We start from the raw sequence: 19,452 nt of genomic DNA on the forward strand, positions 1-19,452 counted from the left end.
GGCATGAAGAGGTGCCAGGCAGGAGAAAGGAAGAGAGTTCCAAAGGGAGAGAAGGTTTGCTGCTACCAATGTGCCCCTTGTCCAGAAGGGACCATTTCCAATCAAACAGGTAGAACACCTGTCAATCAGATCTTCCAGTACAAAGGAAGTCGATTCTTAAATCACAATCTTTAATTTTGTTGCCATTTTTATTAGGATCAACATCTATCAAAGCATTCATAATTTACAGCAGAATCTCTCAGTTTATGGTTATAATTTGACCTGACCCTACAGGCCACCCTTCTCACTCCTCAAGAATTTCATGTAGGGTAGTGACACGTCCCATTGAGAAAACTAGCTGCCACTATTTTCCTGAAAAAGTTGCATTTCAGTTTTGAATCAGCATATGAGACCTTCCCCTACTATAAAACACAGTTTTATGTCATTCTCTGTTGCATTTTAGATCTTCTCAGCACAAAAACAAAAATAATGCACAAACACATGAAAGAGTAGGATTTCTGGCTGACAGATATGTCAGTCTTTTTGTGATTCCAGTAAAAATTGGGAAAGAAATGACAATCTCTCTCACACTGAAAGCCATAATAATCATGGAAGTGCTGAATATTTATTTTTCTTTCGCACAGCAAAGAAATCAGACTAGCTGGAGCTCAACACAACCTTGTCTCTGGCTAACCTAGCTGAAGTATCATCAATAATATCAAAAGAATTTCCATGTTTCATCCACCATGAAATGCCCAGGGGGTCATTGCACGACTTCCTTTCTGGATCTGCCATAACAGAAAGATGACAGTCATATCACAGTAGAGGGACGGAGGAATAAGAGTGTGAAAAAATGCTCAAAGATTTGATTTTTTTATTTCAGATGCAGCTTGGTGTGACCTGTGTCCAGAAGAGCAGTATCCCAACAAGGAGAAGGACCACTGCATTGCCAAGAAAATCAATTTCCTCTCCTATCAAGAGACCCTCAGATACACTTTAATGTCTCTCACTCTTTTTCTCTCCATGATCACATTGGCAGTCCTGGCAGTTTTCCTTAAACATCATGACACACCAATCGTCAAGGCCAATAACAGAGATCTCACCTACCTCCTCCTGGTCTCCCTCCTGCTCTGCTTCCTCTGCTCCTTCCTCTTCATTGGTCGACCCAGGAAGCTCACCTGACTCTTCCAACAATCTGCCTTTGCCATTCTCTTTTCCCTTGCAGTTTCCTCTGTGCTGGAAAAAATTGTCATGGAGGTTCTGGCCTTTATGGCCACCAAGCCAGTGAATAAGACAAGACAGCTCTTAGGGAAACCACTGACCAACTCCATTGTCTTAGCTTGTCCCCTGGTCCAAGCTGTTCTTTGTGCCATTTGGCTAGTAACCTCTCCACCATGTCTCAACTTGGACCTCCACTCACTAGTAGGAGAGGCCATCTTGGAATGTAATGAAGGCTCAGTTTCAATGTTTTATGCTGTCCTCGGCTACCTGGCTCTTATCAGCTTCACGGTGGTTTTTCTGGCCAGGAAATTGCCTGACAGCTTTAACGAAGCCAAATTCATTACTTTCAGCATGCTGGTGTTTTGCAGTGTTTGGATCACCTTCCTCCACACCTATCTGAGCATCAAAGGGAAGTCCATCGTGGCTGTGGAGATCTTCTCCATCTTGGCCTCTGGGGCTGGTCTCTTGGCTTGCATCTTTTTCCTCAAAGGCTATGTTATCCTACTTAAGCCCCATCTGAATTGTAGAGAGAATATGATAAGAAACAAGAATCTTTAACTGATGCATGGCCAAGAAACATTTAAATTTACTTTGAGGCATGGTTAGTATATTATGACATTTCTAAAACATGATGACAGAGGAAGAGCAACATATCCATTAAATAACCCCTTTTCAAGTGCTATAAGTGGTTACATTAAGAGTAATTGCATATCTGAGGTGGCCAGATATAGAAACTGAATGAAAAAAATAAGTAAATCAACAAAGAAACAAACAAAGAAACAAACCTATCTATGGAGATTCTCAGTCATCCAGGTCATGGTTATCCCCAAGGTGCTTTTTCAAAAGTCAACTGGAAGTCTTTTGGAAAAACCATGTTAGGAATAAATCAACCTGCTATCAGCAACAGACACGCAGCCCTTTTCATCCCTTTTCTTCCAGTTGTCCACACTGTGCCCTATGCAGAAAGAAATTTGCTGTTAAAGATCAGTTCAATATTTCAAGGAAGATATTTTCCCATTTTATTCTTTTTAATTGGATATTGTACTATTTTAGTGTTTTAAAAGATTAGGTTCCATATCAATGTTTCTGTGGGTATATGTTTGTTTCCATAGTATTCTGACACTTTATAGTATTTGCTGCTTCTATTCCTTTTTTTAATGATGTAGATTAAATTCCCAACTTCCAACACAATTCTGCTTTGCTGACCCATCAACCTGTTGGAGTCTCATGGTTGAGATTAGAAAATAATATCATTATGCACAACTTGTTGGAACAATCCCTTGTGTCACGTCAAATGCCAGAGCTTCTTGGTAAACATGATGCTTTAGGATAACTGCATGCCCTTAGAGGACAAAGAGATGCACTGATATTTTTATACATTTCAGAAAGGAGAAAATGGTGTAAGAAAGGAAGGGGAAATGATGCATACATACATATTCAAAAGTAATAATGTAATACATCTCAGGTTATTCCCTGATCTTCTGTTACCTACAGAGAAATGGCCCTATTTGGAATAAACATTTGCATCAGAATTATATTCAGAGCAATACAAAGATGAAGACCTTTCAACAGTAGCAACACCCACAAAAGAGGAAATGCCAAATACCCTAGGAGAGGAAGTATCAAGTACCATAAAATCAATGAAAATGCTTCAGTAAATAACTGTGTTGAAATGCTGAAAGCTAGTGGTCACAGTTGACACAAGATACTAGTAAATTTGTACTTCAGATGCCTCAGAGAAGAAAAAATACCTGATACATGGAAAAATGCTGAAGTGATTCTTATACAGAAGGGCCCCGAAATGATTTAAAGAACTATTGCCCAATAAGCCCTCTTTCAATCATCTACAAGGTTTCCATCAAGGTAATAGCAAAAAAGAATATTGAGAATGTCAGAGCGTGCACAACTTTACTATTGGAGACAAGCCAATAGCAAAAGTAGCAAACAGAGTTTTCTAATAAATAGTGATTTTATCTACAAAAGAATATATACTACACAAACACATACTATAGGCACAGGTCAAACAAGCAGCAAACAAGCAGGGAAGAACACACAATGAGAGAGATGCTGTAACAGGGCCTCTTCTTATTACATAGGCTCTTAAAGGGATAACAGCCAAAAACCTTGCTGACTCATTCCCATGATTGCATCATTGCATCAGCTGGTCAGCTCTTAACCCTGACAGAGAGCATGAAATGATGCACATTAAATGATGCACAACCTAAGGAGCAGGCAGGGTTCAGAAGTGGCTACAGCACAATGGGTCACATCCAGGTTGTTCAACAAGTCATTGAAAGGCAGACCAAGTACACCCTACCTCTAGGCATGGCTTTCATCGAGTATGGAAAGGTATCTCAGTATTTCAACAAGCAATAAATCAATCCATTTGGAAGGACTTGCCTCTCCTGTCCCCTCAAGGAAATAGAACTCTTGAAACAGGCAACATTTCAAAGGGAGCTTTTATTGAGAGACAGTGATAGCAAGAAGAGCAAGGCAGAAATTATAATTTATGCTCAAAATCGTTAGGTTAAAAGTTAAGTTAAAATTCCCTCCCCTCTGTCCAATCTCAGGCAAGCTAATTCACCGGTGCAAAGTTGTTGTGAGAACTTTGAGTGAGAATGTGATAAAAAGTTGTTCTCAGGCACTGCTTGCTTATTCCATTGCAGCTGAGACAAACAGATGCCCCCAGGCTATCCTTCCCCCCTCCCATTCCCAAGAAGGTACATCAAAGTAGAGAAAAGAGCAGAAGCAGGAAAAGATCATAAATCTTTTTGATATTTTGAATGGCAGCAAGCCAATAGGGGTGGAGGGACTTGACATGCTACCCCCCCTAAGAGAAGGAGACTTCCACCTGGAAAGAGAAGAAAAAAGGGAAAGAAAGAACGCAAATGTTTAGTTAGGTTTATCTGGGAATTGAACATGAAAGTTCTAGGGGCTCTGATACATTTCTTATGCACCCAATCATTCTCAGAGGAGGGAAGTTTTTTCCTTGCTACTAAGTATTGGGTCACTCATGGTGTCTCCTTGAGTAGAGGATTTCTTTATTCTGAAAATGCTGTTCACCCTCAACCATGATGGGTTGGGGCATCACACCTGTCTTGGATCTGAGCAGGAGGTTATTTCAGATTTCAGGAAGCTACGGTGGAAGATAGGACGCACTTGTCTAAGTGTCCTAGGCAGCTGGAGTTTTACTGTGGTAGTATTTACAATGCATGTGATTGGGAATGGTTCTATGAATTTTGGCCCTAGTTTCTTTGAGGGCTGCAGGGACTGTAGAAACCAGGTAGATAGATAAACCTTATGTCACGGTTCCAAAAGAAGAGGCCACACTGTGAGCAGAATGGGTGTCTCTACTAGACTCTCAGCTTGGTAAATGATGAACAATACAAGTACTGGCTTCTACTAGCCAGCTGGCTATATGGACTCAGCACACTCCACCCTCCTGTTCCTGGTTGTTCCTAGATGGCTCCAGCAAGTCCTCTTCAGGCCTCTTCTGAACTGACTGCAGCTGGCTCGCCTTCCTGGCTCCTCTTTCAGCACGAATCCCATCACCCAACACCCATCTGTGCCCCCATGCATCCCCCTCCCCTGCACAACTCCCTGCACGGAGTTGTGTGGCAACTCAAATGGTCACCCTGTCTCGGACGTTGACACCTTATCCCCAACTTCAAAGGCTTTGGCTCTACTCAATTTTTATCTGCCTGTGCTTTGTATGGTGTTCTCACTTGTTCTAATGCTTCCCTTAGTACTGGCACCTGTTTTGCAATTGCTCTATCCACTCCTTCAGGGAAGTAATGGGGGGTTCTGGCACTGGGTTGAAGTCTTGTCTGGTTGCTATATGCAACGGGGTGAACCCTGTGCTAGAATGGACTGTAGGCAACATCCATAAAAGCAGGAGATCGGTCCAGTTATCTTGCTGTTAGTTACTTTATGAAGCATCTGAGGTACAGTTCCAGAACCAAGTTCATTCGTTCTATTCCCCCCATTTGTTTGAGGATGATGTCTTCAACTCATTCCCTGGTTGGTCCACAGGAGGCTTCAATGTTTTACAAGTTACACTGTCTTTGCCTACCTAGGGTTTCTGGCCCTCATGAGTTTCACAGTGGCCTTTCTGGGTAGGAAATTGCCCAACAGATTTAATGAAATCAATACTCTTATCAGTCAACGTGATTGGATTTGAATTACATTTAAAATATTTGTCAGGATTCCGGCAGTTGCCCTAATTAAATCATGAGCCTTGAGCCAAGCTTCAAAAACTTCAAAGGATTTAGAGTTTTAGAGTTGCCAATATTGATGATCCAATTAAATAAGAGTTAGACTGGACAGAATACCACTAAGTCATTAAGAAAGGAAGACAATTTCCAATTATCGAAAACAATCTAGGTCCCCCATAGCTGAAACTTATCTCCATTGTGCAGTTTGGGAAACACCACTAGGATAGAGGACATGTGAAGCAGTTCAAGGAACTCTCAGAGGATTTCTAAATCTAAAAAAGTTTGGTGGTGGCAGCAAAAGCAGTTGATCCCATAGAGATCTTGTCAGAGCAGTAAAAGAGTGTGCATCATGCATATCCTAATAGTAAGGGGACCAAGTAGATGATATCCCCCCCATGTTCTTTCCCAATCACAGTTGTCAAACTCACTGAAAGAGACATACAATTGTGGCTTCACAGAAAAGTTTTCCACTTGCCAAATACCAAGAATAGAAGAGTTATGGGGGCAATGTGGACATTTCTCTCTCCCGAGATTCATAAAACACTAGTAATTCTCACTTCATCTCAGTGGATTTCCAGAGATTAACCCTCTATAAGCCTAAAGAGCTTCCAGTGAAAACATGTTTATCCACATGCTCTGAATACTATAGCTGGATCCCTTTACAGTTGGAGCTTGGATGAATGGTTATACTGAAGCTTTAAAATCTCCACTTGGATCCTCTGAAGTCATCAGAGATCGCATTTCCTGTAACACCCTCCTTTGGCTTGCTCTCGGGAAAGAAATCTCTTTCTGTGGCCCATGATTTGGCTATTAGCATTGCTATGGACCTTGCCTGAAGCCATCCAGATGGACCTGAGGCCAAACTGCTTCTGGAGGAGGCCTTTCGAAGAGCAAAAAGACTATTACAGTCCCGGAGATCTTATCATCGGTGGAAACCTTCCTCTCTCCATTAATGTAGTTCTACAGCTTTTTTTCCATGAGCCTCCTGCTGATTGGGATGTCCTGTCTGTGTAAGTGGTTCCTTGATTGTCTTTTTTTTTCAGGGCAATGTGGAAAGGGCAGTCTTGAACATGGGGCAGACTTAAATCCCACCCAGCCTCTGTTGATGTAGAATTTTCCTAGTTAGAACACATTGATTCTTCTTGATGATTCAATCTCTCTAAATTATCACTTGTGTACCAACTCACAGAAATGTCCTGCAGAGAGAGGGTTAGGGTTAGGGTTAATCCTAACCCTAACCCTAACTCTAACCTTAACCCTAACCCTGCCCCTATGTTATATAGTTGGATTAAACTAATCTTCCCATCTCATTACCCTGATGATTTCTAACTCCATGCTTCATGCTTTCATTACATTCAACACAGAGAAGATCTGTTTTTTGTCCCGCCAAGTCTGGCTTCACACCAATCTCCTGTTAATCCTGGGCACTTCTAGGTCAATGGAGCTTCTTGGAGAATCCCTAGCAGAAATACTTCCACACTCTGAGACACTAAAAGGGTTTTTTTTTTCTAACTGGGGACCATCCAGATATATTGGCTTAATCATTGCTAGCCAGCAAAAATTAATCCGGTCAGGCATTCAATTTAGATCAATTTCATTGCATTTGTTGGATTTATAAAGTCACCAAATTCAAAAGGACTCTGAGAATATGATAATCAATCAATCAATCAGAATAAAGCTGGATGGGACCTTGGAGGTCTTCTAGTCCAGCCCCCTGCTCAAGCAGCTCCCAATTCAGACAAGTGGCTGTCCGTTCTCTTCTTCAAATCCTCCAGTGTAGCACCCATAACTTCTGAAGGCAAGCCATTCCACTGCTTTATTGTTCTCACTAATAGAAAGTTTCTCCTTAATTCCACATTGCTTCACTCCTCTATTAGTTTCCATCCATTATTTCTTGTCCTCTTTCTGGTGCTTTGCAAAATAAGTTGACCCTGTCTTCTTTGTAGCAGCCCCTCAATTACTGGAAAACTACTATCAAGTCCTTCTCTTCATTAAAGTAGACATACCTGATTCCTGAAACTGTTGTTCATATTTTGGTCTCAAGGCTTTTAACCTGGAGTTGTTCTTAGTTGTTTTTCTCTGAACTTTTTCCAAAGTCTCAACATATTTTTTTGTAATGTGGTGACCAAAACTGGATGCAGTATTCCAGGTGTGGCCTTACTAAGGCTTTAGGTTTTATAAGGTTTTATAAGGTGTTAAGTGAAGGGTGCCAGATTGGGAAAAAGTGCTTGAGAACCTAGGGCAGAAGTTGTCACCCTGCAAAAATGTCCAAGACTTGATATAATGAAGTGCATAGTTTTATAAAGATAATAAGTCATCTTCTTAACTGGATCAAAAGGTTCATCTTGAAAAAAATCAATACTGATTTGAACTGAGTTCATGCTGTAAATTTGTAAATGTCTTGTGTATCAACTCACAGAAATGTTCTGTGGATTGAGGGAGAGAAGGCTTTGTCACAACAATGTTGACAATAGCAGTAGGATCAACTGATTGACAGCAACCCTATTTTCTGACAGCAATAAAATAAATTGTATTGATCTGTTTTATGATTAACTCCTAGAATCCTGATAATGCTTTTTTAACAAAAATCTCCCTCCTGCTCCTCTCTAATTTTTGTCTTCTAACACTTGCAACAAAGACCCATTCCCAAGAACTACCAACACATCCTGGCCTTGGCATTTGCCATCCGGGAGGTCAATAGAGACCCACAGCTTCTCCCCAACATCACCCTGGGCTTCCGCATCTATGAAGAGAACCAGTATGCAAGCATGACCCAAGATGTCAGCCTCTCTCTGCTCTCCAGCCGGGGAAAAGTGTTTCCCAACTATAAGTGTGACACGCAGGACAATGTTCTCTCTGTCCTTGGGGGCCTCAACTCCAGAACTTCACACCAGATGTCAACCCTGTTTGGCAATTTCAAGATTTCTCAGGTACTTGGACAACATAATATAATGAAAGGGGGAATGGAGATGTAAAGCTGTAGGTTCTGCCTTCTGTGGTAATCACCAACTACCTGCAGAGCCAATTATGTGACTGGTAGAAAACATCTCATGAAGATACAAGGTTGTGGGGACAAAAGTCTAGAATAGGATAGCCTGCTAGTCTAGGTGGTCTGAGGTTTATAAAAAAACACAGGTACATTGTTCCTTGCTTAACTTCTTTCTTTTCCTCCATCTCCACCCTTCTCTCAGCTAGGTTATCGCTTCTCTGACCCTGTTTTGAGGGATAAGAGCCAGTTCCCCACCTTCTACCAGATCGATCCCCAGTATCACCTACAGAATGCAGCCATTGTCGGGCTCCTTCTCTATTTCCAGTGGAACTGGATTGGGGTGGTTGTCCAGAAGTCACAGAGCAGTGACCATTTCATCCAGATTTTTGATGCCACCCTTGCCCAGAATGACATTTGCATACACTTTGTAAAACAGATCATTCACATAATCCCAATATTCAAAATATTGCACAGAGATCAAATAGATGTTCTTTGGACCATTTTGAACAGTGATGCTCACGTTGTGATTATCTCTGGGGATTCAAATTCTCTGCAAAGCCTTTTAATATCCCTCTCCTTTTATGAAGAAGAGAACCAAGCTACTTCTGGGAAGGTCTGGATCCTGACCACCCAATGGGAATTTTCAGCTATTGGCTATCGCTATGAGTGGGAGAAATTAAAATCACTCCATGGCGCTTTGTCTTTCACCGTCCACACAAGCCCAGTGCCAGGATTCAAAGACTATCTCTGGGCTCTGAATCCACACAAACCCCATGGAGATGTCTTTCTCTCCAGCTGGTGGGAAGTTGTATTTGACTGTGAGGTTTTGAAGGCAGGTGTGGGCTCACCTGATGGCCAAAGGGTTTGCACAGGGGAGGAGAACCTGGACACCCTCCCGGCCTCCGTCTTTGATGGAAAGATGACTGGTTTCAGCTAAAGCATCTACAATGCTGCTTATTCTGTGGCACACGCATTACATGCTGCGTGTACATGCGAATCACAACGGGCATTGAAGAGGGGCAGAGAGAAGCCACACCTTCACCTCTCTGTGAAACCCTGGCAGGTAACATCTCCTTCCCTTCTGACCAGGGAATCCTTCCTTTCCTTGGTTACCTTCACTTAACACTGCTTTAGGATTTATTCACTTTTTCTTGTGATCTCCACTATCTTGTCTAAGTACTTTTTTTTCACTTTTATTTAAATCTCATATCTTAAAAGTTACAGAAATTTCTTGTCAAAAGAAGTTCCATATGGGAAACAATAAACAAGAATAGGAAACAAAATATAGAGTGAGAAATTTATTTTATTTGTTCATTTATTAAATTTGTTCGCTGTCCATCTGGATACAGGGCATAAATGAAATAAAAGCCTCATTTGAACATTTGGAGAAAAAAAATCAACCCTCATAATTAATGAGTCCTGAATGCTAGTGCTCTATGTTGTCGACTTAGAAGCTCACTCCCTAACTATTATAAGTATATATAATGATTTATGAGATGATAAATATTTAAGGGAAAAGTATATTTTGTTCAGTTTTTAGATGGATCACTTTCCAAAATTGAGAAGTTTTGGACTTTCCAGAAAATGGTTTGCTGAACAGTGCGGTGATTTTTTTTTCTCCTGACAATAACCAAAGCTGACTTTGCTGCCAAAACCAGATGTTTGATAGCATGCTTCCTGGGTTTTGAATGGGAGTAACATGGAATAACCTACAATGACCCTTGGATGACTTTGTACTTGCCTGAGAGGAGAATCCAACAGTGAATCCCAATAAATGTAGCTGGAGGGTTTGGTTTTCATCTTTATATCTTTCCTTCAGTTTTTTGTTTTCACTTTGGAAATAAAATTTTATTTCCAAATAAATAGAAAAAAACTAAATTCTGCAGCTTCTTAATATTGCCATCCAATATTGGCAATATTTTTTTCCTGGGCAGTAATTTCCTTGACAGTGAACATCTAACCCTCCAGAAGTTGAAATGGACTCAATTTAGAATTCTAATGCAATGACAGATCCTATTTTACAAACCAAATTATACCTGTCTCATTTCAAGTTAGGCATATTTCTCTCCCTCCAAACTTCCATTTGTGGGGAAAAATAATTTGTCCACTCATTCATCCAAGATTATTCCCTCCCTCAAGTAACAGCACACTTGCTATTGTGGTTCTGCAGCAGGTAATAATAAACTAAAAGGAATAAACATGACAGCCTGTTAAAGGCCTATTGTGGAAATGCTGGGTTGTTCAACTTCCTCATACAGCAATATAAAATCTGTTTGATACTCTTCTTGTTGTTTCTTTGCTTGATTTGTGATTCCAGATGCACGCCTTCTTGAGGAACATCCTTTTCAACAACACCGCTGGAGAGAAAGTCTCCTTTTCAGAAACTGGGATGAAATACGCAGGATTTGACATCCTCAACTGGGTCGTCTTTGCAAATATGACAATCCTTCGAGAGAAAGTCGGATGGGTTGATCCGGAGGCTCCTTCAGCTGAAGGTTTCAGCATCAACCCTGATGCCATCGTGTGGGCCAACCAGGTGGGGGAGTAGATGCTGCTTCCAGTGTTAAGAAAAGCTGAGAGGAAAGACCAGGGTGCTGTGCTGAAAATTTTATTCAAAGGAAAGAAGAAGAGGGGCTGCTTTTAGGCAGACTCTGAAGCCAGGCTGAATGTTTGCAATGTCTTCCCCTCAGCCTCTCCTAACCCCTTTCCTTTCAGACAAAGCCTTTCTCCCGTTGTGTGAAGCGCTGCCTTCCAGGACAAGCCAGGAAAGTTGAAGAGGGGAGGCCTAGTTGTTGCTACGGATGTGCTTCTTGCCCAGAAGGGACCATCTCTAATCAAACAGGCAAGTTGCTCAAGGAGACCCTCCAGCCGGAATGAGGAGGTAGAGGAGAAAAAGAGAACGAGGTAATAAATCAGTTGAGCAATGTAACCCTGCATTTATGACCAATTTGTAGCTTTAAAAACAAAGGAAGATTAAGTGGATTCTACCCTGGCAAAGATCATGTTTTTCCTGAATGTAGGACTCAATAAATAATGAAACAACAATCACATTTAACCAGGGCTGGGATTCTACCAGTTCGGACTGTTTCAGGTGAATCTGATGTTAAATTTGGTATCTGGCTCACCGAACCAATATTTGAACTGACCAGCTGGCCCTGCCCACCCTGCCCCTCCCATCCCAGGAGTTTCCACGTGGCCCATTTTCAAGGGAGGGGGAAAAATGGGCCTTCCGGAAGTATTGGAAGTCCAGAAACAGGCCTGTTTCTGGCTTCCGGAGGGCCTCCAGAGCCTGGGAGAGGCCGTTTTCATCCTCCCAGAGGCCCGAGGGAAGCCTCCAGATCCTTGGGAAGGTGAAAAATGCCCCCCCCCTGGAAGTTCCTGTAGGCCATGCCCACCATGGCCATACCCACCCAGCAATTGGACAGCGAACCGGTTGCTGGGATTTTTGAATCCTACCCCTGCATTTAACCCTATAGTCAAATGTTCTTTGCTCTATCAGTCAGAAAGATGGCATTGCTTTTCAGCATTTTGTCCCTTGCCAGGGTCATCTGCTAAAAAAAAAAAAATAAACATGGCCATCTTCCATTAGGGATGGGAAAGTTACAAACAGCTTATGATAGTTTCAGGGGTTTGCACAGTAGACCAGGGGTCGCCAACCTTTTGGACCTCAGGGACCACCAAACTCATAATTTTAAATCCCAGGGACCATTAATATGAATTTTGACTGACGGTGGTTTGCTGAGGTTGGTTGGAGAGAGAGAGAGATCTGATCTAACCTCTCTCTCTCCCTCCCTCCCTCTCTCTCACACACACAGAAACACACAGAGGCAGGGATGGGATTCATTCAGAGATCTATCTATCTGCCATCGGCTAGCTGAGTCTGCACTGTTTAAGTCCAAAGGAAGGTTCGGCTCTGCTTAAAAGCAGAGACAAAGATCTAAAGATTAGCTAGAAAGCAAGAAATCCAACCATTTCTAGCTAATCTAAATCTCCCAGCACAGCTGATGGTCGGAAAAAGGAAAAATAGCAACTTAGCAGGCAAGTTTGCCAGGTAAGGAGTGAGTGGGTGGGGAGTGTTCCTGCGGGCCATGTGGGTGGCGCAGGCTTGTGTTCCCGCGCAGCCTGGATTAATTGCTTTGGGGGGTGCTCTGGGGGTGACATTTCTCTGCGGACCACAAAAATTTTCTCACGGACAACCAGTGGGCCACGGATCACCAGTTGGCAAACGCTGCAGTAGACTTTGAAAATACTCATAATGACATTGATCAAGCTTAATCGACCTACTAAAACACAGTTTTGAAAGATTAGGTTTACTATGAATCCAGGAGCCTTCTTGGCTCTGACCATCTTCCCTCAGGGTTATCTTTAAGGGTGCAAACCAGATGTTTCCACCTACAGCACAAGCAGAAGATACACATCCTTTGTTAGGAATATAAGTCACCTAACAGGTATTTGGGTTAGAAATATATAAACCAGGACAAACATTTTAAAACTGTATCTTTAAGAAAATGCAAAACTGTAATTGGGTGTGGTTACTCAAAGGGCCATAAGATGGAGCCAGAAACCTGGGTTGTTTAGCCTTAGTCTCAGAAGAGAGTGAATCTCTGTTTCCTTCTGTTGGAAAGTATTGTCGTTCCTCCATTTTTCCTAATTGACTGATATTCCTGCATTTGATGTAAGTCTGATACTAAACAGTTTTTGACACTGGAATTTGTTATTGGATTATCCCTGGATTGAAAACTGACTGATTTACTTGTGAATGACTTTGGACTGCTTATTTTGAACTTTGCTTAAAAACCTTTATTGGAAGTAAAACTTAGGAATTTTAGAGAATTTAAAAAGAAAAAACTATTTTGTTTTTTTTTTAATTTTGGTGATCATTCTTTCCTCATTGTTTTCATTATTTTTTTCATTTTTTCCTCATGATGAAAGTTATGATGATTATGTATCTTTACTGGAAGTCCTGCCCAGAGATAAACTGATATTGACTGATATAACCGGAAGGTTGTTAGAAGAAGCAAGAAGACGGTTGGATAGGGACCAACTGAGGAAGGAACAACCACAAGAAGAGGTTTTATCTTCAACTGCCTATACTGTTAGGAAATGTTTTTTCTTGTGGGGCTAGGGGACATATAGCTAGATTCTGTAAGAAGGGAAAACGACAGAATACTGGTAATCACCAGAAGGACAAGAAGAATGTTAGTTTAGCTATGTCTAGCAATTCAACTGTAAACCATGATTTGTGGGTTGTTGATAGTGGAACATCGCAATGCATTACTAAAGATAGAAACAGGTTTGTAAAGATTTCCACGAGTAAACAACATGTATCATTGGCAAATGGATGGAAGATGAACGCATCAGATGAAGGTACTGCATATTGTTCTTTTTTAAACAAACATTTAACTATGTTATATGTACATAAACCGAAATTTAATTTGCTAACAGTAAGGGCTTTAGTTAATCTTGGTTATGTAGTAACCTTTAGGGGAGATAACTGTATAATAGAAAAAGAGGGTAAAACTGTTACTGCTAATCTAGAGAATGATTTACATGTAATACATGATGACAAGATGGCTAACTCAGTTTACAACAATGTTAAGCCACATGATGAATGTATACATTTATTGCATAGACGTCTGGGGCACATTAATTTCAAAATGCTCAAACAAACTGTTGAATTGTCAGAGGGAGTACAATTGAAACCCTGTAGAAAGTTTTTAAACTGTAAAGCTTGTAGCCAAGATAAAAGTAAGGTTACTCCAGCAAACAGACTTAATGGGTTTAAGACCAAAGAACCTTTAGAGGTTGTGTTTGCTGACATAATTGGTCCTAAAAAACCAAGTTTAGGAGGTGCCTGCTGTATTTTGAGTATTATGGACCATTACTCACAATACGGTTTCTGCTATCTTATGAAAAACAAAACAGAAACATTCCAACATTTCTTTAACTGGCTAAAGTTTGCAGAGAGAAAAATAAAAAGGAAAGTAATTACATTAGTTACTAATAATGGGACTGAGTTTGTTAACAAAAGATTCCAAAATATGCTGAAATTGGCTGGTGTTGAGCATAAACATTCTGCACCTTACAGACCACAACATAACTCGTTTATAGAAGGAAGAGGGCAAACATTACAAGCCATGGCTCGTACTATGTTATCTGATTCAGGCTTACCTGAAACACTGTGGGGTGAAGCCATAATGTGTAGTAACCATATTTTAAACAATGTAGTTAACACAACAACTGGTGAATTACCATTCACTCATTGGCATGGCAGAAAACCAAATTTAAATTACCTACAGACATTTGGAGCTCCAGCATGGGTGCATATTCCCTCACAAGTAAGACTGAAAGGGCAACATAGAGCTAAGAAGTTATTTTTTGTGGGTTATGAGGCCAACCATAGATCATTTAGATTCTGGGATCAAGGCACAGCTCATGTTTATTGTAGTGCTAATGCAAAATTTCTCGAGCATGTTGTGTGGGATAAACTGGAACAGGAATCCAGCAATGATATTATTATTGACACCCAAATATTCCCTAAAGATGATATCAGTAAACAACAAATAGCCATTAAAGAGGAAGAACAGGAGGAAGTAGTAGAACAGGCACAGGAGGAGGAAGAAGAACAGGAGCAGGTGGCACAGGAAAATCCACCAGTAAGCCTTGTATTACCAAGACGTTCAACCCGTGTAACATGACCACCTGATAGATATCAGGCTAGTGTTGTATGCCAAGTGAATACAGTTCCAAGTAATTATAGTGAACTGAAATTGTATCCTGCTAAGGATCAGGCTGCTTGGCAGAAAGCAATGGATAAGGAATGAGAATCATTAAAAAAACTGGAGGTACACAAAAATGTTAAGTTACCACCAGGTAAACATGCCTTAGATTTATAAACTGAAGACAAGTATAGAAGGGACTGTTACCTATAAAGCCAGGTTAGTAGCACAAGGGTTCAATCAGACAGCAAATGGCTATGATGAGGTGTTTGCACCTAGTCTGAAGGCTACTACATTAAGGGCAGCATTAGTATGGGCAGCTAAGGAGAAATATATTATAAATCATTTGGATGTAGAGACGGCATATCTGCATGCACCGTTGCAACATACTATACATTTAAAGAAACCTTTAGGTCTCAAAAATGATAATACAATTGCTTGCTGGAAATTGAAAAAGAGTCTTTATGGTTTGAAGCAATCAGGATATGAGTGGAACTAATGTATAGTTAAAGAATTAACTAAGATAGGTTTTGTAGCTGGCATGGCTGATCCATGTTTGTTTAAAAGAGAAAATAATGGTGTAATTTCATTATTGCTATTATTTACTGATGACATAGCATTAATCACCAAAACTGAACAAGAAGCTACTAAAATAATCTCACTGTTGGAACAAAAATTTAAGATAAAACAGTTAGGAGAAATCAAACAATATCTTGGTTTAAAGACAGAAAGAACTAGGGGAGGATACAAGATCTCACAGGCAGATAAAATTAACCAATTACTAAAAAGTTTCAAAATGGAACTTTGTAAGCCGGCTAAGACACCAATGAGCCAGGAGTTTAGCAATAGTGATGTTCAAAGTCCTATTTTTGATAAGAACATTTATCAGTCCTTGATTGGTAGTTTATCTTATCTCAGTAATTGGTCAAGGCCAGATATTGCATACAGTGTTAATCAATTAATGAGATTTAATACTGAGCCAACTGAAAGGCACCGGCAAGCTGCTAAACGTGTGTTAAGATATCTGAAACAAACAATGCACTATGCATTGTATTTGGAGCCTAAAGATGAACTGAATCTAACTGCATATGCTGATGCAAGTTTTGCTACAGACATAAATACATGAAAATCTACATCAGGTACTGTAGTATTATTGGAAAAAGCATTGATTGGATGGATGTCTATTAGTCAGAAACATCTAAGTTTGTCAACAATGGAGGCTGAATTCTCATGTTTGTCTTTATTATGTACAGATTTAGTTTTGTATAAGCAATTATTGATTGATATGGGAATTGATGTAACAGTTCCTATTGTTATTTACGAAGATAACCAACCAGCAATACAGATGGCTTCAAATATTGCTGTTAAAACAAGAACGAAACAGACAGATTTAAGATATTTAAATGTAAGACAATGTGTGCAAAGTAAGATGATTAAGCTAGAATACTGTATGTCAGAAAACAATATAGCAGATCATTTTACAAAGGCCCAAGGCTCTATAAAGCATAAGGTATGCTGTGAGGATTATGGACTTAGAATGTAAGGTTGTATATATTGTCTTACCCAAAAGGGGAGAATGTTAGGAATGTAAGTCACCTAACAGGTATTTGGGTTAGAAATATATAAACCAGGATAAACATTTTAAAACTGTATCTTTAAGAAAATGCAAAACTGTAATTGGGTGTGGTTACTCAAACGGCCATAAGATGGAGCCAGAAACCTGGGTTGTTTAGCCTTAGTCTCAGAAGAGAGTGAATCTCTGTTTCCTTCTGTTGGAAAGTATTGCCGTTCCTCCATTTTTCCTAATTGACTGATATTCCTGGATTTGATGTAAGTCTGATACTGAACTGTTTTTGACACTGGAATTTGTTATTGGATTATCCCTGGATTGAAAACTGACTGATTTACTTGTGAATGACTTTGGACTGCTTATTTTGAACTTTGCTTAAAACCTTTATTGGAAGTAAAAACCAACATTTACTGTACAGTGTATCTGTGTGCTGTGTGTGTATTATTCAAACACTACTCTCTATACATCTCCCTGTGTGCGCTCATTCTCCTAACGGGGAATTACCTCAACATCCTTCACTCAACATTGGTCTCCTCTCCTGCCACTGCTATGCAGAGGCACGTGAAGAAAAATACAGTTGGCCATTTCACTTAAAGCCACAGTAGTCGTGGAAGTTGCCAGTGACTGGTATTTCTTTCCACGGAAAATTGACCAGACAAACTGGACCTGAAAAGAATCTTATCTCTGGCTAACATATTCTCAGGGTCATCACCAATGAAGAAGGATTTTCTCTCTTTGATGTCCATAACGTGCTCAGTGGGATAGTCATGGTACAACTGAGAGAGGGATGATGCTTAAGGCAGATGCCTATGAAATCCTTAAGGACTTTCATCTTATTATTTTATCTTGATTTCAGATGCAGCTCGCTGTGACCCCTGCCCAGAAGACAAATACCCTAACAAGGACAAGAACCACTGCATTGCCAAGAAGACCCACTTCCTTGCCTATCAGGATACTATGGGATATGCTTTAGCTTCTCTCACACTTTCTCTCTCCATGATCACAATAGCAGTCCTGGTAATTTTCCTCAAACATCATGACACACCAATTGTCAAAGCCAACAACCGAGATCTCACCTACATTCTCCTGGTCTCCCTCCTGCTTTGCTTCCTCTCCTCCTTCCTCTTTATCGGACATCCCAGGAAGTTCACTTGTCAGTTCCGACAATTTGCCTTTGCCATTCTCTTTTCCCTCGCTGTTTCCTCTGTCTTGGCAAAAACTGTCATGGTAGTTCTGGCCTTCATGGCCACCAAGCCAGGGAACAAGTCAAGGAAGCTCTTAGGAAAACCACTGACCAACTTCATTGTCATAGCCTGTCCCCTGACCCAAGCAATTATTTGCACCATCTGGCTGGCAACCTTCCCTCCATTTCCAAACATGGACTTCCACTCCCTGGTAGGAGAGGCCATCTTGGAATGTAATGAAGGCTCAGCTTCAATGTTTTACACTGTCCTGGCCTACCTGGGTTTCCTGGCCCTTGTGAGCTTCACGGTGGCCTTTCTGGCTAGGAAACTGCCTGACAGTTTTAATGAAGCTAAGTTCATTACTTTTAGCATGCTGGTCTTTTGCAGTGTTTGGGTCACTTTCATCCCCACCTACCTAAGCACCAAAGGGAAGTCCATGGTGGCTGTGGAGATCTTCTCCATCTTGGCCTCTGGGGCTGGTCTCTTGGCTTGCATCTTTTTCCCCAAATGCTACATTATCCTATTGAGGCCCAATCTGAATTGCCGAGAGAACATAATGAGGCACAAAAATCACTGACATGCAAGGACTGTAAATTTTAATGTGAGTTTGGGACATTTTTGCATTTATTTATTTTATTTATTTGATTTGATTTGATTTGATTTGTCAATTGCTTACAAAATAATACAGATAATAAACTTAACTATAAATACAGGAAATGGGTACGAATAATTGGGGGCAATAGTACAGGGATGATAGGCACAATTGTGCACTTTTGCATGCCCCTTACAGACCTCTTAGGAATGGGCAGAGGTCACTAGTGGTTAGTTTGAGGAAAAAGGAATGTGTGTTTGGAGATGTAACAACAAAGTTAGGTAGTTCCACTCTGTTGCTGAAGTCGTACTTTCTGCAATCAAGTTTGGAGTGGTTAACAGGGTTAACTACCGGTTCAGGATTTACGAGGTTTGGTGATTTATGATGTGCTTCCCTGCAAGCTGCAAGCGTGCACCTGTAAATCATCATTAGCACGCTGGGTGCAGAGAAGCAGCCTTTGAAACAGCCCTCTTTTCCTGCATTTTTAAATGCAGCTGTGCCTCGTTCGGTAGCTGAAGTTGAAAAATCAGGAAATAAAGATCAGGTAAGAGCCCGGGTGGGCAGGTGGGCAAAAACACCAGCAGAGATAGAACCAGTTCTATGTCTGCTGCTCTTCAGAGCTACCAGTTCTACAGAAATGGACAGAACCGGTAGAAACCCACCCCTGATCATAACACTGGTTATGGGCCCAGAGAGATATTGAGAATCAGTGTGAATATACAGTTTCATATTCAGCCAGCTGATTGTGGTTCATTGTTAAACTACCAATGGTGCAAAAACAGTCAACCAGTATATCCCAGATAACCCACTTGGATGGAACAAACTATGTTTCCTGGTCTATGAAGTGCAGCCTACTTCTACATAAAGACAGATTATGGACTGTAGTTAATAGTCCAAAGGATGTAACAGCCTGGGACCCATTGAATGATGAAGATAAAAAAAAATAGCTGACTTTAACCGGGATAATGAAAAGGCTCTTAGTAT

General features: G+C 40.7%; 1 protein-coding gene across 1 annotated transcript in view; it reads left to right on the forward strand.

The window, feature by feature from the left end:
* Positions 1 to 18,522, forward strand: part of LOC148128581 (vomeronasal type-2 receptor 26-like) — an 18,691-nt gene extending 169 nt beyond the window's left edge. Inside the window, exons 2-8 of the mRNA XM_087948778.1 lie at positions 1,205 to 1,423; positions 6,229 to 6,424; positions 8,053 to 8,344; positions 8,606 to 9,265; positions 10,721 to 10,939; positions 11,119 to 11,245; positions 17,549 to 18,522. Coding sequence (XP_087804904.1) covers positions 1,205 to 1,423; positions 6,229 to 6,424; positions 8,053 to 8,344; positions 8,606 to 9,265; positions 10,721 to 10,939; positions 11,119 to 11,245; positions 17,549 to 18,453 — 2,618 coding nt within the window. The 3' untranslated portion in view covers positions 18,454 to 18,522. The remainder of the gene's footprint in view (positions 1 to 1,204; positions 1,424 to 6,228; positions 6,425 to 8,052; positions 8,345 to 8,605; positions 9,266 to 10,720; positions 10,940 to 11,118; positions 11,246 to 17,548) is intronic.
* Positions 18,523 to 19,452: the final 930 nt, after the last annotated feature.

This window comes from Notechis scutatus, unplaced genomic scaffold, assembly GCF_049901735.1.
Source record: "Notechis scutatus isolate UNSWTSFEM ecotype Mainland unplaced genomic scaffold, rNotScu1.2 NSCUSCF19, whole genome shotgun sequence".
In the NCBI taxonomy this organism is placed as follows: Eukaryota; Metazoa; Chordata; class Lepidosauria; order Squamata; family Elapidae; genus Notechis; species Notechis scutatus.